At 41.6% G+C, this 22886-nt stretch overlaps 1 protein-coding gene across 1 annotated transcript; it reads left to right on the top strand.

Moving 5' to 3' along the window:
* Nucleotides 1–386: 386 nt before the first annotated feature.
* LOC311245285 (E3 ubiquitin-protein ligase TRIM39-like) lies at nucleotides 387–22570 on the top strand (the record flags this gene model as incomplete). Its single annotated transcript, XM_084335121.1, has 2 exons — nucleotides 387–483; nucleotides 21021–22570. Exon 2 carries the CDS (start codon nucleotides 21023–21025, stop codon nucleotides 22568–22570), a length of 1548 nt encoding a protein of 515 aa, XP_084191247.1. The 5' UTR covers nucleotides 387–483; nucleotides 21021–21022.
* Between the last annotated feature and the right edge of the window lie 316 nt (nucleotides 22571–22886).

Genomic DNA, 22886 nt, shown 5'->3' with positions numbered 1-22886 from the left:
GGTGAATGTGAGGAGCAAAATTGTAAAGCACTTCAGATAAAAGCGCTATATAAAATGCACCATACTGTTTAAACTGCATTTTTTTTTTACTTCTAACTGTTTCAACTGCATTTAACTCCTAACTGTTTAAACACCATATATATTCATTCATATATATATAACTCTTGTTTAAACTGCACAGGGGGATATAGATCAACAGCAGGTCTAACATTTTGGGTAATTTTACACCAACATACCTTAAAATATGCAACAAGATTGAAAAATACGCTTTTCATTGAACTGAATCTTTTAGGGGCAGGTTCTGTGAATACTCCAATCATTGGGCAAACAACTGTGAAGAGGAAGGGGCTTAGTGACGTCACTTTGCAGAAATGAAACTGAAAGTCCCTGAACGGCAGAAACACGCAGCAGAAATCCTTACGAAGAGTTTCACCAAACTTTCCGGAGCCTGTTTACACGTGTGAAGAATATAGCCATTTAAAGGTGAGTAGGATTTGATTGAGAAGGAAATACACAAATGTCATAAGAATATAGGAATCCGTTTTTACATGAATTTACACACCCAAACCTCTGACCATTATATTTAATGGCATGTACTTTGATGGTACCATAATACTAGCAGGAATGAGTGTATTCTTGTTCATTTTGACCTCATCAATTTACGTTTGACTTTATTTGCACTGTGTGTCCAACTTATTCTAACTATTTGGTGAGACAAGCGCCTGTGGCGCGGGGCTGGAGCAGGAGGGAGACATGATTAGCAGCTGGAGTCGTGCCTGGCGTCATTATGGCCAATCGAAGAACACCATGCGCCTGGTATATAGGAATAACTTCCACCGAGGACAAAGAGATCCAATATTAAGCCGCATCATCCATTTATGAATGAATATAGATCATGTATTTTCCTGTATGTGTCCATATAGCCTACACCTATTGAAATCTAAAAAAAATGTCATCAGGTTTATCCCTAAACAATCAATCCATGCCAAAGCTTGATTGATTGATTGAAAAGTTTATTAACAGATTGCAGAATGGGTACAGTACAGCTCAATACATACAATTGTTAAGGGGATGCAGACCAGAGAAAGACTTTCGTCTTGTTTACATCAGGGTCCCCCATTTTCAATTCATCATAACATATATGACATACACAACATACAGATAGACAGTACTGCTACATCTATACATTTATGACATACCAGATTTGCAAATACAGTACTGTTTGATACAAAAGTGTCCAGAAAAAGAGTGTATACGTAGAAACTGTACATTGGAGGAGGTTGGGTGGGTGGGGTGGGTGGGGCGCTGTACATTGGAGGTGGGGGGTCGGTAGGGGACACTGTACATTGGAATACTGACAAAGCCATACTTGGTAATTTACTGTACAATTGGGTTAGGACATTTGTAGGGGCCAGTTTCGAATTGCAGTCTCCCGTAGGTGTTTTTTTAGAGTGTTTTTGAAGGTGGGTAGTGATTCACATTCCTTTACAGCTTTGGGTAGGGCGTTCCACATTGATGTGGCATAATTGCGAAACGTGTTTAGTCCCTTGTTTGAGCCGAATCTGGGTTTAACATGATTTGTGGAGCTCCCTCTGGTGTTGTGATCGTGGTATTCACTGACCTTTGGGAATATCCGCCCCGCGCCCAGTATTGTGAAACTCCGTGTAGCTCTGTACAGCAGAGCAGCGCTAGGGAGCCTCTATTTTGCGAGCCGATATAAGTCTGTGCAGTTTCCCCCCGCAACGGGTCAAATGCATCTAACATGCTTTGCGTCGTCGCCATTCTTTTATGCCCACGTCGCGTGGGCAGACCTAAATTAACGTTACATTAGCTGCTTAAGCTAACTAAGCTAAGAGAGAGAGAAACGGAGAGAGGAGAGGGGAAGGAGGAGGGGCGGGCGGGGGCATTCTGTCTGTGTGTGTGCGTGTGTTTGAAAATACCAGATGAAGTCAGGAGTATTATTATATTGATATTATTTACTGAGGATGGACAGATAATGTTGATATTTAAACATGAATACATAATGAATGTATTCATGATCATCATGCAACATAAAACAATTGTAGGAACGGTTTGGGAGAGGAAGGGGTTTTAGCTTGCGTGTTGTGAGTTCCAAAACATTTTACTTAAAGTTTAAAGCTCAATATATAAAAACGTGGCACTTTACAGTGAACAGGAGGTCTATTTGTATTAAAAACAATAGATTGTTTTTAGTTTAAATGTCTGGAAGAGCTCAAAAATAAAAACGTCAATTGATATTTCCGTAGCCTTTTTTTAGTTGATCTAAATGTGACTGATTGTGTTAAATGGGCACATAATATCGTCTCATATCGATCGCAGCCACCTGAATCGAATTGTATCATATCGTGGCAGACTTTGTGTTATCGGCAAATATCGTATCGTTGTCCAAAGAATCGATATTGTATCGTGATGAAACTGGTGATTCCCACCCCTACAGTATGGCCCATTCAACATCGATTATCTATCGTTCAGGATGTAGGAACGTTTAACTTTTTCATTCACACATTCATACAAAAATACCATCTAGAATATAAATGTTTTTATCGTTTTCTGCAGTAATTCCTAGAACGTGAGATATAGGCATAAATGCATATACATTATCAAATGCCATTTGTTGCCGATACACGCTATATTAAACATTTCAACTGTACATGGTCCTAAACGTTATGACTGATCATGCGCGGGTCAACGGAGGGGGGGGGGGGGTTGTTTATAATTCCGTGATCGTCGTTAAATGATTTATGTAGTATGGGTGATGTATAGATCAGAGCAGTTTGCATCGATAATAATAAACAAAAACGCTGAAACTCATGGCAGCCTCCTCTTACCGTTGGGCGATGATACTGGAGCAAACAGATTCCAGTTATGTGATGGGGATCGAGGCGATCCATTTCCGGTTTGTATAATACTAATACACGCCCAAATCATGTCGATTATTGAGTTATGGCAGCGATCCATATCCACGGTGTGTGGCTAGAGTCCTGGGATGATATGCGAGTGGCTGGACGGATTTAGGAGACGCACCGATATCCAACCGGCATATCCGGTTTGGCAAGTCGCTGATCATCCACCAGGTGGCAGTATTGAAGCGTTGCAGAGTTGTGCTGAGTCCCACAGCATCAGACAAGGCTCTGTGAGTGAAATATGAATACCATGGCGAAAATATGAAATATGATCAGAATAACGTTGTACGCCGTGATCTGGCAGAATTCGCATGAACTTGAAACCCGTTGTACGACGTTATTGGCGGAGAAAGTGTTAACATGCAGGGAACTAATGGGATAACTGGGGATGTTGTTTGCTCCTGACAAGAGTCTCAAAGTCTGGGGTGATGGTAGACAAAGCAACTCTGAGGTCATGCTCAATGTCCAATCTGTTCCTCCGCTTTGTCTTCAGCTGGATCAGAGCTGAGAAGCCACTTTCACAAAGATAGGTAGTGCAAAAAAAATGATATAAAATATATATATATATTTATTTTACTTTTTTTATTTTATTTTATTTATTTTTTTACACGCACATCCGCGACTCACTCAAAATGGCCCCGCGACCCACCAGTGAAAATAGCACAGAGCACCAGCATCTCGGTGATTCTCATGAAATCTTGATTTCAAAATTTCAAAGATAATTTTTTTTTAACAAACTTGCATCAACAAATTTCCTTTCCAAGCACTATAAGCCAGGTCTGGAGTATATGTGAATAATAATTAGAAAATATTTTTTTACAATTTAACACCTTTTTGAACACATTTTCCAAAATAAGTCCTTCAAATTCTCATTACCGCAACAGTCTTAAAACTTCAAGACAATAAGAAAAGCGTATACATTTTCACAGTTTTAAGAATTGATTATTAACAGTCATAGACACATACCTGAAACTATGAAATAATATATATCTTTAAATAATCATTTTTAGAATAGTTTGTCATATTACTCTCATTACCGCAACACCTTCTGCAGTCGTCAACCAAATTTTTGTGATATTTCATGGAAACCTGAATTTGTCTTAAAATGTCATTGTAAACCTGAAAGCACATAACAATGGACATGCTTTTAGAATCAAATTATAATTGTTCACAAAATTAAATAACCTTTAAATTAACAGCTGTTGTGGTAATGATACATGGGTTTCGGAAATGAGATTAATGATTTCAGTAATGATAATAAGTATGCTAAGTGTTGCCAGACACAACTTGAGGCTTAAGAGCAAGCTTGTTGGTTATTCAAAGCAAACCACTTGGTGTGTCTGATTAGCCACAAACACCAAAGCAGTCAATTACATTTGTGTCATTTTACTTGCATCACAAAATGTTGGTAACACAACAAATTACATAATTATGAAAACCTCTAATTTACTGTCTATTTGTCAAGTTAACCTTTTTAATGATAGATAATTTCAGGGCTTGCCAACGCTCACTGACTGCAGTGACTGGATGCTTTCATAAAATTGCAACTAAGGCATTTGCATATCCTCTCAATCAAATTAAGAAAAAAATGCATTTGTTCAGCTCAACTCACAACTTTATTCTGTTTAACAACATTCTGTTTAAAAATACAAATTATTACATTCACCCTGAGAAATGTGCTTCATGAGAAATATTAAAAGTTTCAATATATGTTTGCACATTAGTATACATTCAGTGTTCGACTTACGGTCTGAAACGCAGACGATAATCCTTAGTCACAGCCAATGTTCCCCCTAAGGTGCGCCCGTGCGCGCGCGCGCACATGGCAAAACGCTCCTGCGCACATCTGAAATCGGTCGCGCAAAAAAAAAGAAAAAAAAGAAAATGATTTATTTTTTATGATTTTTTTTATTCTTTTTTTTTAACTTTTTTTTTTATTCAACAAACATGACCATGTTCACGTCTTAAACTCATACTGAGGCTTTAGTTTTGGTTTTAAATTGCATATCATCATTTATTTATTGTCACACAGAGCAGAAGAATTTTGCCAAAACAAACCAATAGTATCCAGCATCAGAACGCATTTCCTTTGATTTAATTATACATCAAATGATTTATGCAAGGATTGCAATGCCTCGCTTGAATGAAGTTAACTTTTCACCTGGATAACGTCAACATTCAGGGTGAATGTAATCTGAGAAATTGGGATACAAAAAAATATATATATTTTTTTTTTATTTATTTTTTTATCGGATCGGGAAAGATCGGTATCGGTAGATACTCAAAATCACATGATCGGGATCGGATCGGGAGCAAAAAATTTGGATCGGGACATCCCTAACCATCCCTAACCCTGTTGCGTGTGACGTTACCAAGAGAAGCCCCGCTTTCAGTGCTTTGTGGGCAGTGCTACTGCACGCTCACACAGACACACACAACAGATGAGGAAGTTGACAGATCCGACCAGCATTGCTGGCTCCTCACAATGCAAACGCGAAAATGTACATTACAGATGAACTTCAGAGTAGGGTTGGGCACCGAAAACCGGTTCTAATAGGAACCGGTTCCTAACTTCGGGTTCAGGAACCGGAAGTAACATATTTGAATTTCGATTCTAAATTTCGATTTTTTTTTTTTTTTTTTTTTACTTTTTTTTTACTTTTTTTTTTTTTTTTTTTTTTTTACTTTAATACCCTAGTTACAGTACAGCAACCAAATTAAACTGTATCAAGTCAACTGAAAATGTGAATAGTATGATTTTCTTTTTGAAATAAAAAAAAAACAAAAAAAATCTCCTTCGAAATAAGCTGTGACCTGTTTTGACCTGCACCTCAAAGAATCGGAATCGGGAATCGTTTAGAACAGGAATCGATATGGAGAATCGGAATCGGAACCGGAATCGTTCAAATCCAAACGATGCCCAACCCTACTTCAGAGAAAACTTCCAATTTATCATCCCGGTCGAGACTAATTGGAAGCGGAGTGCAACGCGTGCAAAGCTTGACCATATGTTGATGTGGCGATCTCAAAGCTCACATGGACACAGCAAAACATTACAAACAAAGCAGTGCGAGGCGAGAGTTTGATGGCAAAGTTGACCGAATTGATTGAAGAATGCAGATATACAGAGAAAGAAAATAATTTAAAACTATTTTGATGCCTCAAAATTATGTTTTGGTTTGATAAGATGCTTATGATACAATCATTCTAAGGATTATGTGTGTAATAAATTAGTTTAGTACACTAATTGCAACAAATCTGAAACTGCATAGTGCACTTTTAAATTAGTATCTTTGTGAGTAGGCCTGCCGCGATAAGCAATAAATCGATTAATTGCCGCGATAATTAAAATTAATGCAATGATTTTGACGGGCGCGATTAATTGCTATTTGCGCGTTTGTTTTAATGAGGCGGAACCAGTGCCCCTTGTCAGTCACTGTCCGTGTTGGGAGGCGGGCCGCTGGCTTTACTACAGATCACAGCAGCTCCGTGGGGCAACGCCAACGCCACATAGCTTAACTACATTTCTCAATAGTGTTGCTCCTGCTCAGTTTTTACGTTTGGCGCCTCCCACTGAGACGTCTGAGCGCCGTGTGACGGGCTATCAAATAGTCATGTGAAAACCGAAAATCATGATCCAATTCTTTAGCGGAGTTCTCACTCGCTGTCTCAGCACAGACATGCAGCGCGCACCGCGCACTGCTGCTGCTGCTGCTGCTACCCCCTCCCCACCTGTTTCTGTTTCTGTAACTATGTAACGTTAGTTAGCACTGCTGCTGCTGCTAATGCCTGCATGTAAACAGAGGCTATTGCCTCACCGTGACGTTAGTCTAGTCAGTGTGGGACCTTCGTGAGATAACGTTAGCTACCGTTACAAAATGACCCAGTCAACTATTCACTTAGTTTAATACACGAGGCATTGTGTAACGTTATCCAGCCGGCTAGCTACGGATAGCTCCCGACATCAACAAATCCTCCAGCAATAGTCCAGTGCATAATACCTCCGTTGGCTAGGTAACTAGTCACTACGAAATGTCGCAGTAAACTAAATAGTTCACTGAGGCGTTGTCCCAACGCCATCCAGCAGTAGCTACAGATAGCTCTTGGCATCTATATCCTACAACAACAACAACAACAACATGCGTATTCGAGTCCCTGGTTTACATCGCATGAGTGAGGGCTGCTGACTAGGGTCCAGGTGCAGCGCCGGGGAAAAGTCTAAAACACCGGAAAAGACGGAGCGGTGGGCTTCAAAATAAAAGTTTGGGGAAATAAATGTCTAAAAAAAAAATTCTCTAACCGGTCGCAATAATATCGCTTATCGCGATATTTTCGGGGGCAATTAATCGCCCAGCAAAATGTGTTATCGTGGCAGGCCTATTTGTGAGGTTACTGTTTTATAATTTACATTGAAAAGATAAAGATATCTTTTTTAAAGCTGGATTTTCTAATACAGAAGAGGTATTATTTAGAACATTACATCATATTTTTCTTGTTATTTATTTTGTCCAGTAAGACTTGAAAATATATATTATTTTGTCATAGGTTGATTTAGTTATTTTCTTGCGATTTGTCAGATTACTTTAGGCATAATACAGCATGTTGAGTAACTTTGGTTATAGAGAGATATTATTTTGTTATATAAAATAATATAAACAATAATTTTATATCCATACAGAGGAGGTATACTTTAAATATATTATAATGATAAGGCATCTTTGAGTAAACTTTGATTAAGTATCTTGAGGCTAAAGGCAGAGTGTCCTCTTTAAAAAAAAATCACAATAATGCACCCTTGAAGTCGCATTATAATTCACTTAATAAAATAATGACGAGTCAGCCTCCTAAAAAGACAAAGGTTAGGTTAGTGACACGACTCACACCGCCGCCGCCAACTAGGGGTGGGAATCACCAGTTTCATCATGATACGATACGATATCGATTCTTTGGACAACGATACGATATTTGCCGATATCACAAAGTCTCTCACGATACAATACGATTAGATTAGATTCAGGTGCCTGCAATCGATATGAGATGATATCATATGCCCATTTAACACAATCAGTAACATTTAGATCAACTAAAAAAAGGTAACGAAAATATCATTTGACATTTGTATTTTTGAGCTCTTCCAGACATTTAAAGGAAAATCAATCTATTGTTTTTAATACAAATAGACCTCCTGTTCACTGTAAAGTGCCACGTTTTGATATATTGAGCTTTAAACTTTAAGCTCCATTTTTTTGGAACTCAAAACTCACAACCTAAAACCCCTCCCTACCTCCCTCTCCCAAACCGTTCCTACAACAATTTGTTGATGTTGCATGATCATGTATAGGCCTACATTTATTATGTATTATATTGTTTATGTTTAAATAACATTTAAACATCAAACTCCTCTGACCTCATCTGGTCTTTCCAAAGACGCGCGCACACACACACACACACAGAAAGGGAGAATGCTATGCTGTAACGTCTACACACACGGAGCTACTGCTGTTGTTCTTGGGTGGATATGAGACTCTCCACAGGATTTTCAAAATAAGAGTATCGATATGAATCGATCTTATTACATTGCATCGATCCAATTCGATTGTTGATAATTACATCGATGTATCGATCTGGATCGATGTATCGTCCCACCCCTACCGCCAACCCAGCCAAAGTAAGGACTATGCTCTGTATCGTCAATCAATGGTCAAATAAATATTTGATTAAGGAATATAATATGCCTTTTTGTATTATTTCTCTGTGTATCAGCAAAATGTATATATTTTTATGTTAGACATTAAGGGAAATTAAGATTCTCAGATTTTTTACAAACCGCCGCATATCAACTAACCGGTTAATCGGCAGGTGACGTATGTTGCTCAGTAGTTGCTGATGTCTGCTCAGGAGGTTTGAGTGTTTGCTCAGACCAAAAAATTATTAGAGGGAACATTGGTCACAGCAAATAATTGACGTTATCCAGGTGAAAAGTTCGTCTGAAAAGTCTGCCTCCAGGCTCCAGCCTGCTGAGTTTTTCCTCCACACGGAATGTCGTCCTTGCAAACATTGCAATTGCTGGACTGGCTTGACTTTCTATTTTAAAATGCTTAGTTCCAACTTCCAAACCTCTAGCTGCTTTTAGTCACAGCAAATAATTGACGTTATCCAGGTGAAAAGTTAGTCTGAAAAGTCCGCCTCCAGGCTCCAGCCTGCTGAGTTTTTCCTCCACACGGAATGTCGTCCTTGCAAACATTGCAATTGCTGTTGGACTGGCTTCACTTTCTATTTTAAAATGCTTAGTTCCAACGTCCAAACCTCTAGCTGCTCAAGTGAGTGGATAACAGTGTTTCGGGAGCGACGTGTTGTACTGTTGTGATGTGAGCATGTAGCCAGAACACCGGTCTAAATTAAAGGGGATGTGTTTGTTGCAACGGTGTAAATTAAAGGGAATGTGTTTGTTGTGGACAATTATTCTGCTCTGTGTGACAATAAATACATTAATGATATATTATATGTAATTTAAAACCAAAACTAAGGCCTCCCTATGAGTTTAAGACGTGAACATGGTCATGTTTGTTGAATAAAAAAAAATAAAAAATCTTTTATTGACTGCCGATTTTTATTTAATTTCTTTTCCCGATCACGTGATCGGATCGGGACATCCCTAGCAGGGGCGGAGCTAGGGGGTGGCTACCTGGGCTCAAGCCCCGGATGTATTCTGAAAAGCCCCGAATCTATTTAAAAAAAAAAAAAGATTTTTTTTTTTTTTTTTTTTACAATTCATCATTGTTACATGAAAATATGTTTGCACCAGATTTAGCAGAAGCTAATTTCCATCTGTGGTCTATCCAGCTGCTAACTGTATTTGAGTGAGTTAAGTCTTGGTGTTATGGTAGACTCAGACCTAAGCTTTAAATCACAATCAACAAGTTGACAAAAACTTAATTCTTCCACCTTAGAAACATAGCTAAAGTACGGCCATTTATAAATCAAAAGGACGCTGAAAACCAGATCCATGCCTTTATCTCAAGCCAACTCGACTACTGTAATGCACTCCTTACCGGCCTCCCGAAAAAATACGATTATAACTATTTTATTGCAATGCACTATTGCATTATTTTATTCTATTTGACTAACTATTTTATTGCACTGCACTATTTTACTTTGTATCAGTGAATCATAGACGCCTGGCCATAAGAGCATTCGGAGCATCTCTGCTCTCCCACTATTGAACTTGGGGGAGCAAAGGTATGATCTTGCTCCACCACTTTTTGATTATATGAAAAATATGATATATCCCCCCCCAATATATAAATCTAACCAGTTTTATAGTGAAAAGAGCAGCTTTATTGGTCAAGATTGAAGGCTCTATATTGCAGGAAATTGCACGTACAGGTTCATTAAATTCAAAAAAAATCTGTCGTGGAGGGGGTTGTGCCGGACCCCCTCCAAACCACCCCTTGCCTGCCCAAAAAAAAATAAAAAAAAAAAAAAAAAAAAAAGGGGGGGGGGGGGGCCCATCTGGGCTAAGCCCCGGATATCCTACAATCCTAAATCCGCCCCTGATCCCTAGTCAGTGAATACCACGAACACAACACCAGAGTGAGTTCCACAAATCATGTTCAACCCAGATTCGGCACAAACAAGGGTCTAAACACGTTTCGCAATTATGCCACATCAATGTGGAACGCCCTACCCACAGCCGTAAAAAATTTTAAATCCCTACCCACCTTCAAAACCGTTCTCAAAAGCACCTACAGGAGACTGCAATTTGAAACTGGCCCCCGTAAATGTCCAAACCCTCCCATCCCATCCCCTCCCCCCCACCCACCACTTCCCAATGTACAGTCTCCTCCCCCTCGTATGTATATATTTTCTGTTAGGATCTTTGTTTAACAGTACTGTATATTTGCATATTGTGTATGTCACAATTGTAACAGTACTGTAAATCTGTATGTCATGTATGTCATAAATGCCATGATATATCTGTATATCTGTATGTTGTGTATGTCATAAATGTCATTATGAATTGAAAATGAGGGACCCTGATGTAAACAAGACGAAAGTCTTTCTCTGGTCTGCATCCCCTTAACAATTGTGTGTATTGAGCCGTACTGTATTGTACCCATTCTACAATCTATTGTGTTCAATCAATCAATCAATCAATCAATCAATCAATCAATCAATCAATCAAACTTGTTCAACCTCATGTCACATTGACTTACCTGGTGAATCTTCATAGTCCCGGGCACTGTATTCAGGGATGGAGGAATCAAATCCTGGGCCGAAATGATCTCATCCTCTGTTACCATGTATAGCCTTACAGATGAGTGTGTTGCCAGTTGCTCATGCAGTGTGTTGGTGTCTGGGATGCTAGTTCCATAAGCAACAAGCCGGTCTGCTAGGTTCTTGAGTGCACCCCCTACCCCATCAGGGGCACCCTTGCCATGAGATGCCTCTGAGAAGTTCCAGGTGACATATTCAAACCCTCTCATGAAAGGCACTGTCAAGGCCGGATAGAACGCTGTCTTGTTGCGGTACTGTGTGAGGTGGGTCCATCTGAAATTATTTATTCCGCCGATTTTTGTCCAGTAACTCCTGCCAGAGCTTTTTTTGGTCCAACTCGAGTTGCTATTACTTTTTGGAAAGTTTCATTGCACCGATTGGCTACAAATCGACTTTAAACAGGAACTTTTGGTCCATAAGGAATGAACCATTCTAGAACATTTGTGATGTCACAGTATGATGTCATATTAGAACATTCTAGAACATTGGTGATGTCACAGTATGATGTCATAATAGCACATTCTAGAACATTAGTGATGTCACAGTATGATGTCATAATAGAACATTCTAGAACATTACTGATGTCACAGTTATGATGTCATAATAGAACATTCTAGAACATTAGTGATGTCACAGTATGATGTCATAATAGAACAATTCTAGAACATTAGTGTCACCCACGGCCTAAGGATCAAGATGAATCCCCTGAAGGGGAGGGGCCGAACCATGGGGGCGTGGTCAACATAGACCAATGAAAGAGGATATCCCTACTGATTATGATGTCATAATAGAACATTCTAGAACATCTGTGTTCTATATATATAGAACAATTCTAACAATTCTCTCAGAAGCTCTCATTCTGAAGAAGAATCACGACTGACACAGACTGAAGCCTGCATTGCTCAAACAAGACTCCTAAGGTGAGTGTCCACAACGGCTAGCTAGCTGTTCTACTTGAATACTGAATGTTAATATTGAATCAGACACTATTGAATACTGAATGTTAATATCAGACCATATTGAATACTGAATGAAAAAAGACTAATTTAATCAGATTAATCACTTTATTTGAGGATATTAAAAAAATAATATTTTTATTTAATTGTTTTAATTAAAAACGAAGGTTCGAATGTCCGTTTAATCAGATTAATCACTTTATTCAAATTGAGGATTTAGTTTGAGGATAAAAAAAAAAGAGAAAGAAATGTATAATTTTTTTTTATTAAAAACGAAGGTTTGAACGTCCGTTCAATATTTATATTATTCAAATGGAACTCAAACATGTTCCGTTGTGATGTCACAGTATGATGTCATAATCAAACATTCTAGAACATTTGTGTTCTATATATATTCAACAATTCTCTCAGTATGATGTCATAATAGAACATTCTAGAACATTTGTGATGTCACAGTATGATGTCATAATAGAACATTCTAGAACATTTGTGTACAGTATATATTCAACAATTCTCAACCACGTGCATGATATACCAGGCGATGATCAGGTCAACAATTGATTATGGTTGTTATGTGTACGGCTCTGCGGCCAAGTCTAATTTGCGAAAGCTGGATGTGCTTCAGTGCAAGGCTTTGAGAATCTGCTGTGGAGCTTTTAAGACCACCCCTGCTTCAGCACTATTGGTGGAAATGGGGGAGTTGCCCCTAAACCTGAGGAGAGTAAAGTTAGGGCTACAGTACTGGGCAAAATTGAGTGGGACAAGTCTGTCCTTCCCAGCTAGGTGTTTACTTTCAGGAGATGGGGATAAGTATAAACCTTTTTTGGCCAGTATTGATCAGTGGGCCAGGAAGTTGAGACTGCATCAGGGGGGAGTGGCGGAGCACACTCGGTGGCTATCAGTGCCATTTTGGCTATTGCCTGATCGAGTCATTGAACTTAGGTTCTTGAAGGAGGAGGATAAGGGCGAGATTGTGGAGGAAATAGAGAGGTTCCTTCTGGAATCAGGGGCTCTGGAGGTGTACACTGATGGCTCTGTGGATCCTGAAAGTGGGAGGGCAGGATTTGGGTGGTGGGTGCCTTGGTTAGGGATCGGTAAGGGACAAAGAATATCCGATGGCAGCTCAGTATTTGTGACAGAGTTGCTTGCCATCCTCTGGGCATTGTGGTGGGTGGAGGAAGTGGGACCAAGCCAGGTGATTATATGCTCTGACTCGGCTGCTGCACTGATGGCTCTGAGTGCAGGTGGGTCTAAAGCTCGCCCTGATCTCATTCAGGAAATAATGTTGGTTTTATATAGGATTGCGAAGGCAGGCTGGTCAGTGGAGTTTTGTTGGGTCCCGGGACACGCTGGGATTGCGGGGAATGAGATGGCTGACTCCCTTGCCAAACAGAGCCTGGGAAGGGAGGAAGAGATAGGTATTTCAATGGGAAGAGTAGAACTCAGAGATAAGATAAAGAAAGGAGTTGAGGCTGAGTGGCAGGATGAGTGGGAAAGGGGGACCAAGGGAAGGCACTATTTCTCTCTGCAGCCTCGGGTCAAGATCAAGGTGGAGGGATATGGGTCAAGGAGTGATAGGGTGAAGATGTGTAGACTGAGGCTGGGGCACTGTGGGTTGAACAGTAGCTTGTTCATTGTGGGCAAACATCCAGATGGGGTGTGTGAATGTGGAGAGACAAACTGTCGGGCATGTCTTCCTAAAATGTGAAAGGTATAGGAAAGAGAGGGAAATCTTTTATAAAAGTCTGGTAGAGCTGGGAGTATCTTCCTTCTCTCTTAAATCATTCTTTGGCATGGATAATGAGAACCACCAGTTGATCACAGAGGCAGTGCTGACATTTCTGCATGCTTCAGAGTTGTACCAGAGGATATAGCGTTAGTGTATGTATTAGTATTGGACAGGCAAGAGGAGCAGAGAAGAAGGAGAAAGTGTGAGTTGAAGAGGCCTAAAGATGGAACACCACTAGTGTAGTATAAGAAATGAGGAGGGAAGAAATACGCCAAGAAAGAAGAAGAAGAAGAAGAAGAAGAGATCATCAAAAGAAGTGCGGAGGGCAGTAATACGCCACGATGCGTCTACTCTGCCGGAAATTCAAAAGAAGAAGAACTGAGGAGGGAAGAAATTCTCTCAAGCTGTGGAAAGACGAATGAACCGCTGGGTAAAGCTGAGGGGGAGTGAGCGGTGGTGGAAGGCGAGCCATGCAGCTTATGGAGAGCGGGGAGAGTGGATTCCTCGTGAATGGCCCCGGCCGGTGCAAGAATGTCCAGGGTTTTGGGTGAATCGAGATGGGAGCGAGTGGAATGAGGGCTTGCGTCAGGAGGGACGCGAGTCACCGGGTGCGAGCCCAGTGTCCCCTCGGGGTGTGACGTGTGGAGAGGGAAGTGAGAAGGAGGTCTCGGAGATGGTGGAAGACTACGGAGAGGGAAGTGAGAAGGAGGTCTCGGAGATGGTGGAAGACAAAGGGAAGGAGTCGGATGGTGTAAAGAAGAAGAAGAAGGAAGAGGAAGAACGGCAAATGGAGCTAACGACCGATATTAGCGATCAGTCGGAGTACAGTGGGGAGGAGAGGGAGAAAGAAGAGGGAGGAGGAGGGGTGGGAAACGGTGAGGAAGAAGAGGAAGAAGCGGACGGAGAGGAACGACAGCGATGGGGATAGTGAGAGTAGGGGGGAGGAGAGGGGGGGAGAAGGGGGGAAGAGGAAGAAAGGGGGGGACGATAGCTCAAGTGGGCCGGGAGACGAGGGTGCAGGAAAAGATGTGGCAAAAGCGGAAGTGATCCATATAGTGGTCAGGCTTGAGGGGGAGAGGGATGAGAGGAAAGTAGGTAGGCTCGAGTGGCCCAAACTCATTGCCGAGCGATTAGGAGAGGTAAAGTACGTGAACGTTTTGTGGGATGGGAATCTGGCCGTAGGGTGTGGTAGTGAGGGGCAGGTGGAGGTGGCTAGGAAGATGCAGAGCATTGGGGGGGTGGGTATAAGTAAGGTGGCGAGAGTAGGGGAGAAGAGGGGGGGGGGATGTAAGGGGGTGATAGTTGGGGTACCGGTCGAGGTTACAGTAGAGCAGCTGGTGGAAGAGCTAAAGGAGGACGGGCGTAATGGCATAGTTAAGAGTGCAGCAAGGATGAAGAGGGGAGCGGAGAGGGCAGTGACGGGGACGGTAGTGATTACGTTTGAGGGTGGGGTTGTTCCTAGGGAGGTGTTAGTAGGGCGTAGGATGTATAGGGTTAGGGAATTTGTTCATAATCCTCTTAGGTGCTATAGGTGCCAGGGGTTTGGCCATATAGCTACCACGTGTATGAAGGGGATGAGGTGCGCTAGGTGTGGCGGGGAACATGAATATGGGAAATGTGGAGAGGGAGTGAAGCCGAAGTGCTGTAGTTGTGGTGGGGAGCATAGTGTAGCGTTTCGGGGGTGCGAGGTGATGATGAAGGAGGTCGCGGATCGGAGAGAGAGAAGGGAGGGTAAGTTGACGTATGCTGGGGCGGTTAGCAGGGCAGGACAGGGTAGCCAAGAAAGGGTGCAGGGGGTTGAAGGAGGGCATTTGGCAGTGAGGGTAGAGCAGGTGGAAAGAGAGAGGGGAAGGGAGGAGAAATTAGGTATTGTGGCCTTCGTGGCAGGGGTAGTTACTGGTATGGCAGAGGCTACGGGTAGAACAGAGATGGTGAAGATGATTGTTAGGATAGCGGTTCAACATCTGGGATTGGAAGGTCTGGACTGGAAGGAGGTGTGTAAAGAATTGGCTGAGGGGGCTGCGAGGGACAAGGCTGCGAGGGACAAAGCAGCCCAGGATAAGATAGCAGGGGGCAAGGAGGGTCCCGCGGAGGGGGGCTCAGGCAGGAAGTAGCAGCAGTAGCTGCACTCCAATGGACAATGTAGTTGATGACGGGGTCCAGTAGAAGAAGAAAAAGAAGGTGAAGAAGGAGAAGAAGGAGAAGAAGAAGAGCCCATAAAAAGAATTGCGGAGGGCAGTAATACGCCACGATGCGTCCTACTCTGCCGGAAATTCAAATAAGAAGAAGAAGAAGAAGAAGATCTCATTGTGCATCTTGAAACAGGACTAATCAGTCCTGTTCAGACAGATAGACTAAACAACACTGAAGCCTGCATTTCTCAAACAAGATGCCTAAGGTGAGTGTCCACAACGGCTAGCTAGCTGTCCGCGTGGGGAAATTGTGAAAGTGTGGGTGATGCCTGTGCACCGCTGGCCAACGGGAGAGGGTCTATGAATTGTTGAATAGATACAAATGTTCTAGAATGTACTATTATGACATCATACTGTGACATCACAAATGTTCTAGAATGTTCTATTATGACATCATACTGTGACATCACAAATGTTCTAGAATGATATATTATGACATACTGTGACATCACAAATGTTCTAGAATGTTATATTATGACATACTGTGACATCACAAATGTTCTAGAATGATCTATTATGACATCATACTGTGACATCACAAATGTTCTAGAATGTTCTATTATGACATCATACTGTGACATCACAAATGTTTTAGAATGTTCTATTGTGACATCATACTGTGACATCACAAATGTTCTAGAATGTTCTATTATGACATCATACTGTGACACCACAAATGTTCTAGAATGTTCTATTATGACATCATACTGTGACATCACAAATGTTCTAGAATGATATAATATGACATACTGTGACATCACAAATGTTCTAGAATTATATTATGACATCATACTGTGACATCACAAATGTTCTAGAATGAACTATTATGACATCATACTGTGACATCACAAATGGTCTAGAATGTTCTATTATGACATCATACTGTAACATCACAAATGTTTTAGAATGTACTATTATGACATCATACTGTAACATCACAAATGTTCTAGAATGTTCTGCCATTCATTCCTTATGACCAACATTTCCCGTTTAAAGTCGATTTGTAGCCAAACGGTGCGGTGAAACTTTCCAAAAAGTAATAGCAACTCGAGTTGGACCAAGCCGGTCGTTTTTAGTTTTTTATCCACTTTTTCTCCCATTTCTTTTCTATTTTTCTCCCATCCCAATTTCGCCTCGCCAATTCTCCCTTCAATTCTCCCCTCCCCTGTCTCGAACGTTGCCAGACCATGCCTCCCACTGGTCGGCTGCAGTGATGACGACGCCTTGCATCACGTGTCCCCTCCGGTACACGAGGAGGCAGCCGTCGCATCTTTTCACCTGTACAGCGCAATCTCTCAGTGGCGAGGGGTAACGCGTGGGAGGCTCACGCTGCCCCCGTTACTTCCTGATTCTGCTGTACAGGCGCACCAACCGACCTGTAGGAGTCGCTGTCCACAACATCCGATCCCCACCGGCTTTCCCACCCCCTAATACTGCCAATTGTATTAGTATGAACGACCAGCCAAGCTGGAAGCAACGCAGAGAGCTGGGCTCGAACCCAGCATCTCCTGCGTTAGTGGCGAGCGCCTTGCCCACTGCGCCACTTAGCCGCCCTCAAGCCGGTCGTTTTGATACCTTACACTTGTTTGTGGTGTGAAAGCTCTGGCAGGAGTTAGTGGACAAAAATTGGCGGAATAAATAATAAATAAATAAAAATAAATAGTATAGATTACAATAGTGTGGGTGGTCACCTCACTGTAATCAATGTGGACGGCCACCTCTTTCTCAGTAAGGCTTGTGAAGTGTAATTTCACATTCTTAATCCTCTGGGGCCCCACAACAGGGTTGATCGTTAAGTCATGTTTATCCTTCTCTCAAAAACTGTTAAAACAGTATATCCATTCATTAAATTCAGAGCAGGCCGATAGCGTTTGTGTCCAAGGCCGCAGCGCCTCTACCCCCTCAAAAGCCCATTCCATTCGACTCCCTAAATGACCATATAAAGCCAACCCAATCTTCCTGCTTTGGGGGTGGAGGTCTGCTCTGGTGTTGGGCAGTTCAAAGGTGGCTCAGGAGGGCTTGGTACTACCTGGACATCCTGCATCTTCCTTTTTCTTCTTGCTTTGGGGGTGGACGTCTGCTCTGGTGTTGGGCAGTTTGATGGCAGTTCTGGGGGGCTTGGTGGTACCGGTAGGCCTCCATCTTGCTCCGGTACCTGTGTGGCATCTGGCTCATTGATGGAGAGAGGGGTCAAATCCAAGATGGCATTCAGTGTTTTCTTTTTAGCATAATGCCTGTTCGAATTTTATCTCCATTGTTTTTGTTTCCTTTCATATTGTTTGGAGGTAAGATCTTCCATTTTCTTGATCTTAACATTTTCCTTTCGTTTTTGATATCTAGAAATGGAAAGGAAGCATACCATAAAATTAGGAAAAACATATATGGACAGACCCTACACTAGTGTGTGTGCATATGTGTGTCCTAGGGTTCTCCCTGTGTGTGTGTGTGTGTGTGTGTGTGTGTGTGTGTGTGTGTGTGTGTGTGTGTCCTACAGTAGGGACTGAATGGCTTACAAAGTGCGAGTGTGTACACATCCTCTAGTAAGGGCCAGAAAGCTGGACATCCTATCAACTAAATGGCTTGTATGAGGCTTCCTATAAACTAGCATGTTTGCTAATGACTGTACCATTTCCAACCCCCCCAACCTCTCTCTCCTTCCTTCTGTACTCGTCTAGCAGGTCAGGGTTGTTGTAAACCTTTTCTCTGAATTTTGCTAGCCTAGCCTTTGCTAACGCTTTCTTCTTCTCAGTGGCTGACTGTCTGCAATGAAACAGGAAAATTAGTAAATTACATCAAAATGAACTGTTGATGATACACATTTTATTATTACTATGTAATTACAACCTTATGAACACTTAATGTTGAAGTGTTACCAATTATTACTATTTAATGACAAAGTTATGTGATGTGTTACCAAATTGTCATTGCCGAAAGAGAAGTTCTCATTACCGAAACACCCATTAAAATGTTGCGGTATATGAGAAGTGTGTTGCAGAGGATGAGAGGAGTTAGCATTTTTAGCTAACAATGGAGAAGCCATGATGACATCTGCAAAAAAATGTCATGGCACATGTTAGGAATGTATTAACCTTTGTATTGATCAAATATTGATGATCAAAACTTTTTTCAAACAAGTAATACTTCATGTTTCAGTAATGAGAATCAATTTTGTCGTGTACAAGGGCTGAAGCGGGAAGTTAGAACTTTTAAGTGTTAACCATTGAGGTGACTTAACTTACCTTGTAGCCATCTTCTAGCTTGTCTTCTTTGTGATGCATCATGGGAGAATAAAACTTTATTTAAAAAATACTGTAGTCTTAACAGGAAGGTGAAAACTGTTGTGGATAATGAGAACTGCATCCATGGACATTATGTTTTCCACAAAAAAATCATTAATTTGTAAATTTAATTGTATAATTCATCAGAATTTCCTTGATGACACAAATAAATAAACAATATTAATAAAGTTTTAGAGAAATATTTTGAGTTTATTAAATATAAAATTAAGTCAATGGTCCATAGAAATCAATGTGGACGTATTGCGCTAATGAGAATTTAAGCACAAAATGTACTAAAATATTAAAATAATTAATTGTTATGAGTAAACAACTCATTGTACAAGAAAGAGCAAATTTTTATCTTTAATATTATGTTTTGTTTACTTGAATAAATGCTAACCTTTATTTAGAAAAGATCACGGCCATTGTAAATCATTGATTTCATGAGAATGACCCAAAATTTTCTGTGCGTAGACGTGGTCTGGCCTGGTTTCGTGCTAAAACTGTACTGAGCCAGCGGATCTGTATTGAACTATAATAGATTGAACATCTTCCATAACGTGTGCACAGAGTACACCCTGTTTGTTCATATAAGTAATTTTATATTTATTTTGCATTGATTATGCTAAGTAGATGCAGGGCAAACCATTGACCATTTAACAAAACGTATAGACCGATTTCCCTTTTCACATGTAGCCTACATATTCATAATCATGAAAGATGAATTGTTTAAATGTATGTTTAATCCAGTAAGAATAGTACTAGGCTATATAACATACATCTGTGCAAGTAGATTACATTAACAAAACGTATTGCTCTTTTGACATGTAGCCTACATATTTATAATCATGAACGTTTATTTGGAAGTATTTTGTATTCTGTACTTTGTTTGAAAGTGGTCAGACAGTTTCCTCTGTGTGTAATACAGACAGTATTCACATTCATAAATAACACTTACAGAAAAGCTGATTGTGCACTCTAATAAAAGCCGTTTTGTTCAATGGAAAAATGAATTGAACTTTTTCCTTTTTATTTTTTTTACCGTGAAACCGTGGTATTTTTGCCCAAGGTTATCATACCATCAAAATGTCATACCGGCACATGCCTAGCCACTAGGTGTAACGGTACACAAAAACCACGGTACGGTTACGATACGTACCTCGGTTTTGAAGTCACGGTTCGGTACGGGTTTTCGGTACAGTGGGGAATAGTTTGGCTTTCCATGTTCCACTCAGGGGTGATGTAGTGTGCAGTAAGTAATTGTACTTGTAGGGCTGTCAACGAATATTCTATATTGAAATTAATAATCGACTTGTAAACAAATAAAAAAATTATAATTATTATATTAGATTGTGAAAAAAACAGCCCCCGTGGGTGGTCGTTAGTGGTTAACATACCGTTGTATTCGTTTGGTACACTACACAGCCGTTCGGTACGGTACACACTGAAACGGTTCGGTACGGATATGCGTACCTTTACACCCCTACTAGCCACACCACCCATCTTGGTGCAAGCGGGTTCCCTTCGAACCACCATGTTACCTTGGGCCCAAACAGCCAGTGCATGCCTTGTGCTTCACTCAAATAGAGCCCCATGTGTTTGAACACGGTGAATGGTTGCTGGCAGCTATACTGTATTTATCATTTGTTTTTCTTTGTTCACAGTTATGGCCAGTTCCAGTCTGTCAGAGGATCAGTTCCAGTGTTCCATCTGTCTAGATGTGTTCACTGACCCGGTCACCATCCCCTGTGGACACAACTTCTGTAAGACCTGTATCACGGGCTACTGGGATAGCAGAGACCGCTGCCTGTGTCCCATGTGTAAGAATGCCTTCGAGAGGCGACCGGATCTCAAAGTCAACACTTTATTCTCTGAAATGGCCGCTCAGGTTAATAAACTGGCTTCAGTTGAAGATGAAACCAAGCCTCCGGAGCGAAGTCATCTTGTTGAGTCTGGAGATGTTCCTTGTGATGTTTGTACTGAGAAAGGGGTCAAGGCTCTGAAGTCCTGCCTGGTGTGTCTGGCCTCTTTCTGTGAGAGTCACCTGCAGCCTCACCAGATCCTGGCTTCCTTCAAGAGACACAACCTGATTGATCCTGTGGAGAACCTGGAGGACAGGGTCTGTAAGAAGCACAAAAGGCCTCTGGAACTGTTCTGTAAGAACGACAAGATGTGCGTGTGTTTACTGTGCATTTTCTCTGACCACAAGACCCACACGACTGTACCCATTGAGGACGAGTGTGAAGAGAGGAAGGTAGAACTGGGAAACACAGAGTCACAAGTACAACACATGATCCAGGAGCGACAGAAGAGGGTTCGGAAGATCAGGAACTCTGTCGACCTTGGTGAGAGAAACACATCTGAAATCATTAAGGCAGCTGAAAAGACCCAGAATGCTTTAGAGAAACAGGCTGAAGAAATCATCAAAAAGCTTGAGGAGGAGATCAACATGTTACTGAGCAGGAGCTCAGAGCTGAAGATACTCTCACACACCGAGGACCAACTCCACCTCCTCAAGAGCTCTGCATCCCTCTGCACCTTCCCCACAACCCAGACCTTGCCTGGAAGGAAGCGCCAGTTTGACCGAGGCCCAATGGAGGCCGTGAGGAGAGCTGTGGAAAAGATGCAGAAGACGCTCTCTGAGACACTAGAGGAGATGGGAGTGAACACAGTGAGACAGTATGCTGTGGACGTGTCTCTGGACCCGGACACTGCTCATCCTCGACTCCTTCTCTCTGAGCACCGCAGACAAGTGAGATGTGGAGACTCCAGACAGGCTCTCTCCTGTAATCCCAAAAGATTTGAGTACTACGCGGGTGTCCTGGGGAAGGAAGGGTTCGTCTCTGGGAGATTTTACTATGAGGTCAAGGTGACGGGAAACCTCTCCTGGATGATAGGCGTCGCCACAGAGTCCATTAACAGGAAGAGCAGCATCCTGTGGAAACCTGACAATGGGGTCTGGGTTGTGCAATTGCACAGTGGTGTGTATACAGCTCATGCTGACCCTCCTGTCACCCTCTCCCTGACAGAGACACTTCAGACACTAGGGGTGTTTGTGGATTATGAGGCCAGAGATGTCTCATTTTACAACGCAGACACTGGAGCCAACATCTACAGCTTCAGTCGCTGCCCATTCTATGAGAAACTGTATCCGTTATTCTGGACGGGAGACGGGAACCCGCTGACCCTCCGCCGAGTCAGTCAGACTGACTGAAGCAGTGATTTGACAAGGCAGATGAGTGGTGGCGGAGTGAGGGGAGTATGGTGTATGTTGGACTGTATGACCTGCACAATGAAAGACAGGGGAGGAAGCAGTAGGAGAGAGAGGAAGTGAAGATAGGGGGTGGTAACATTATTATGATTGTTAATAAATAATATATGAATATGTGTATTATTATTAATAATCATATATATTACTAATAATAATAACATCAACAATAATAATATTGATATGATTATTAATAATACATTCGATTTGTGCGTTTTACAGTGCTCAAAGACTCTTTACAGAATGGGATAATACAACTGGG

Source organism: Notolepis coatsorum (genome assembly GCF_963971535.1).
Source record: "Notolepis coatsorum genome assembly, chromosome: 18".
In the NCBI taxonomy this organism is placed as follows: Eukaryota; Metazoa; Chordata; class Actinopteri; order Aulopiformes; family Paralepididae; genus Notolepis; species Notolepis coatsorum.
This window is presented reverse-complemented; position numbering and strand designations above follow the sequence as displayed.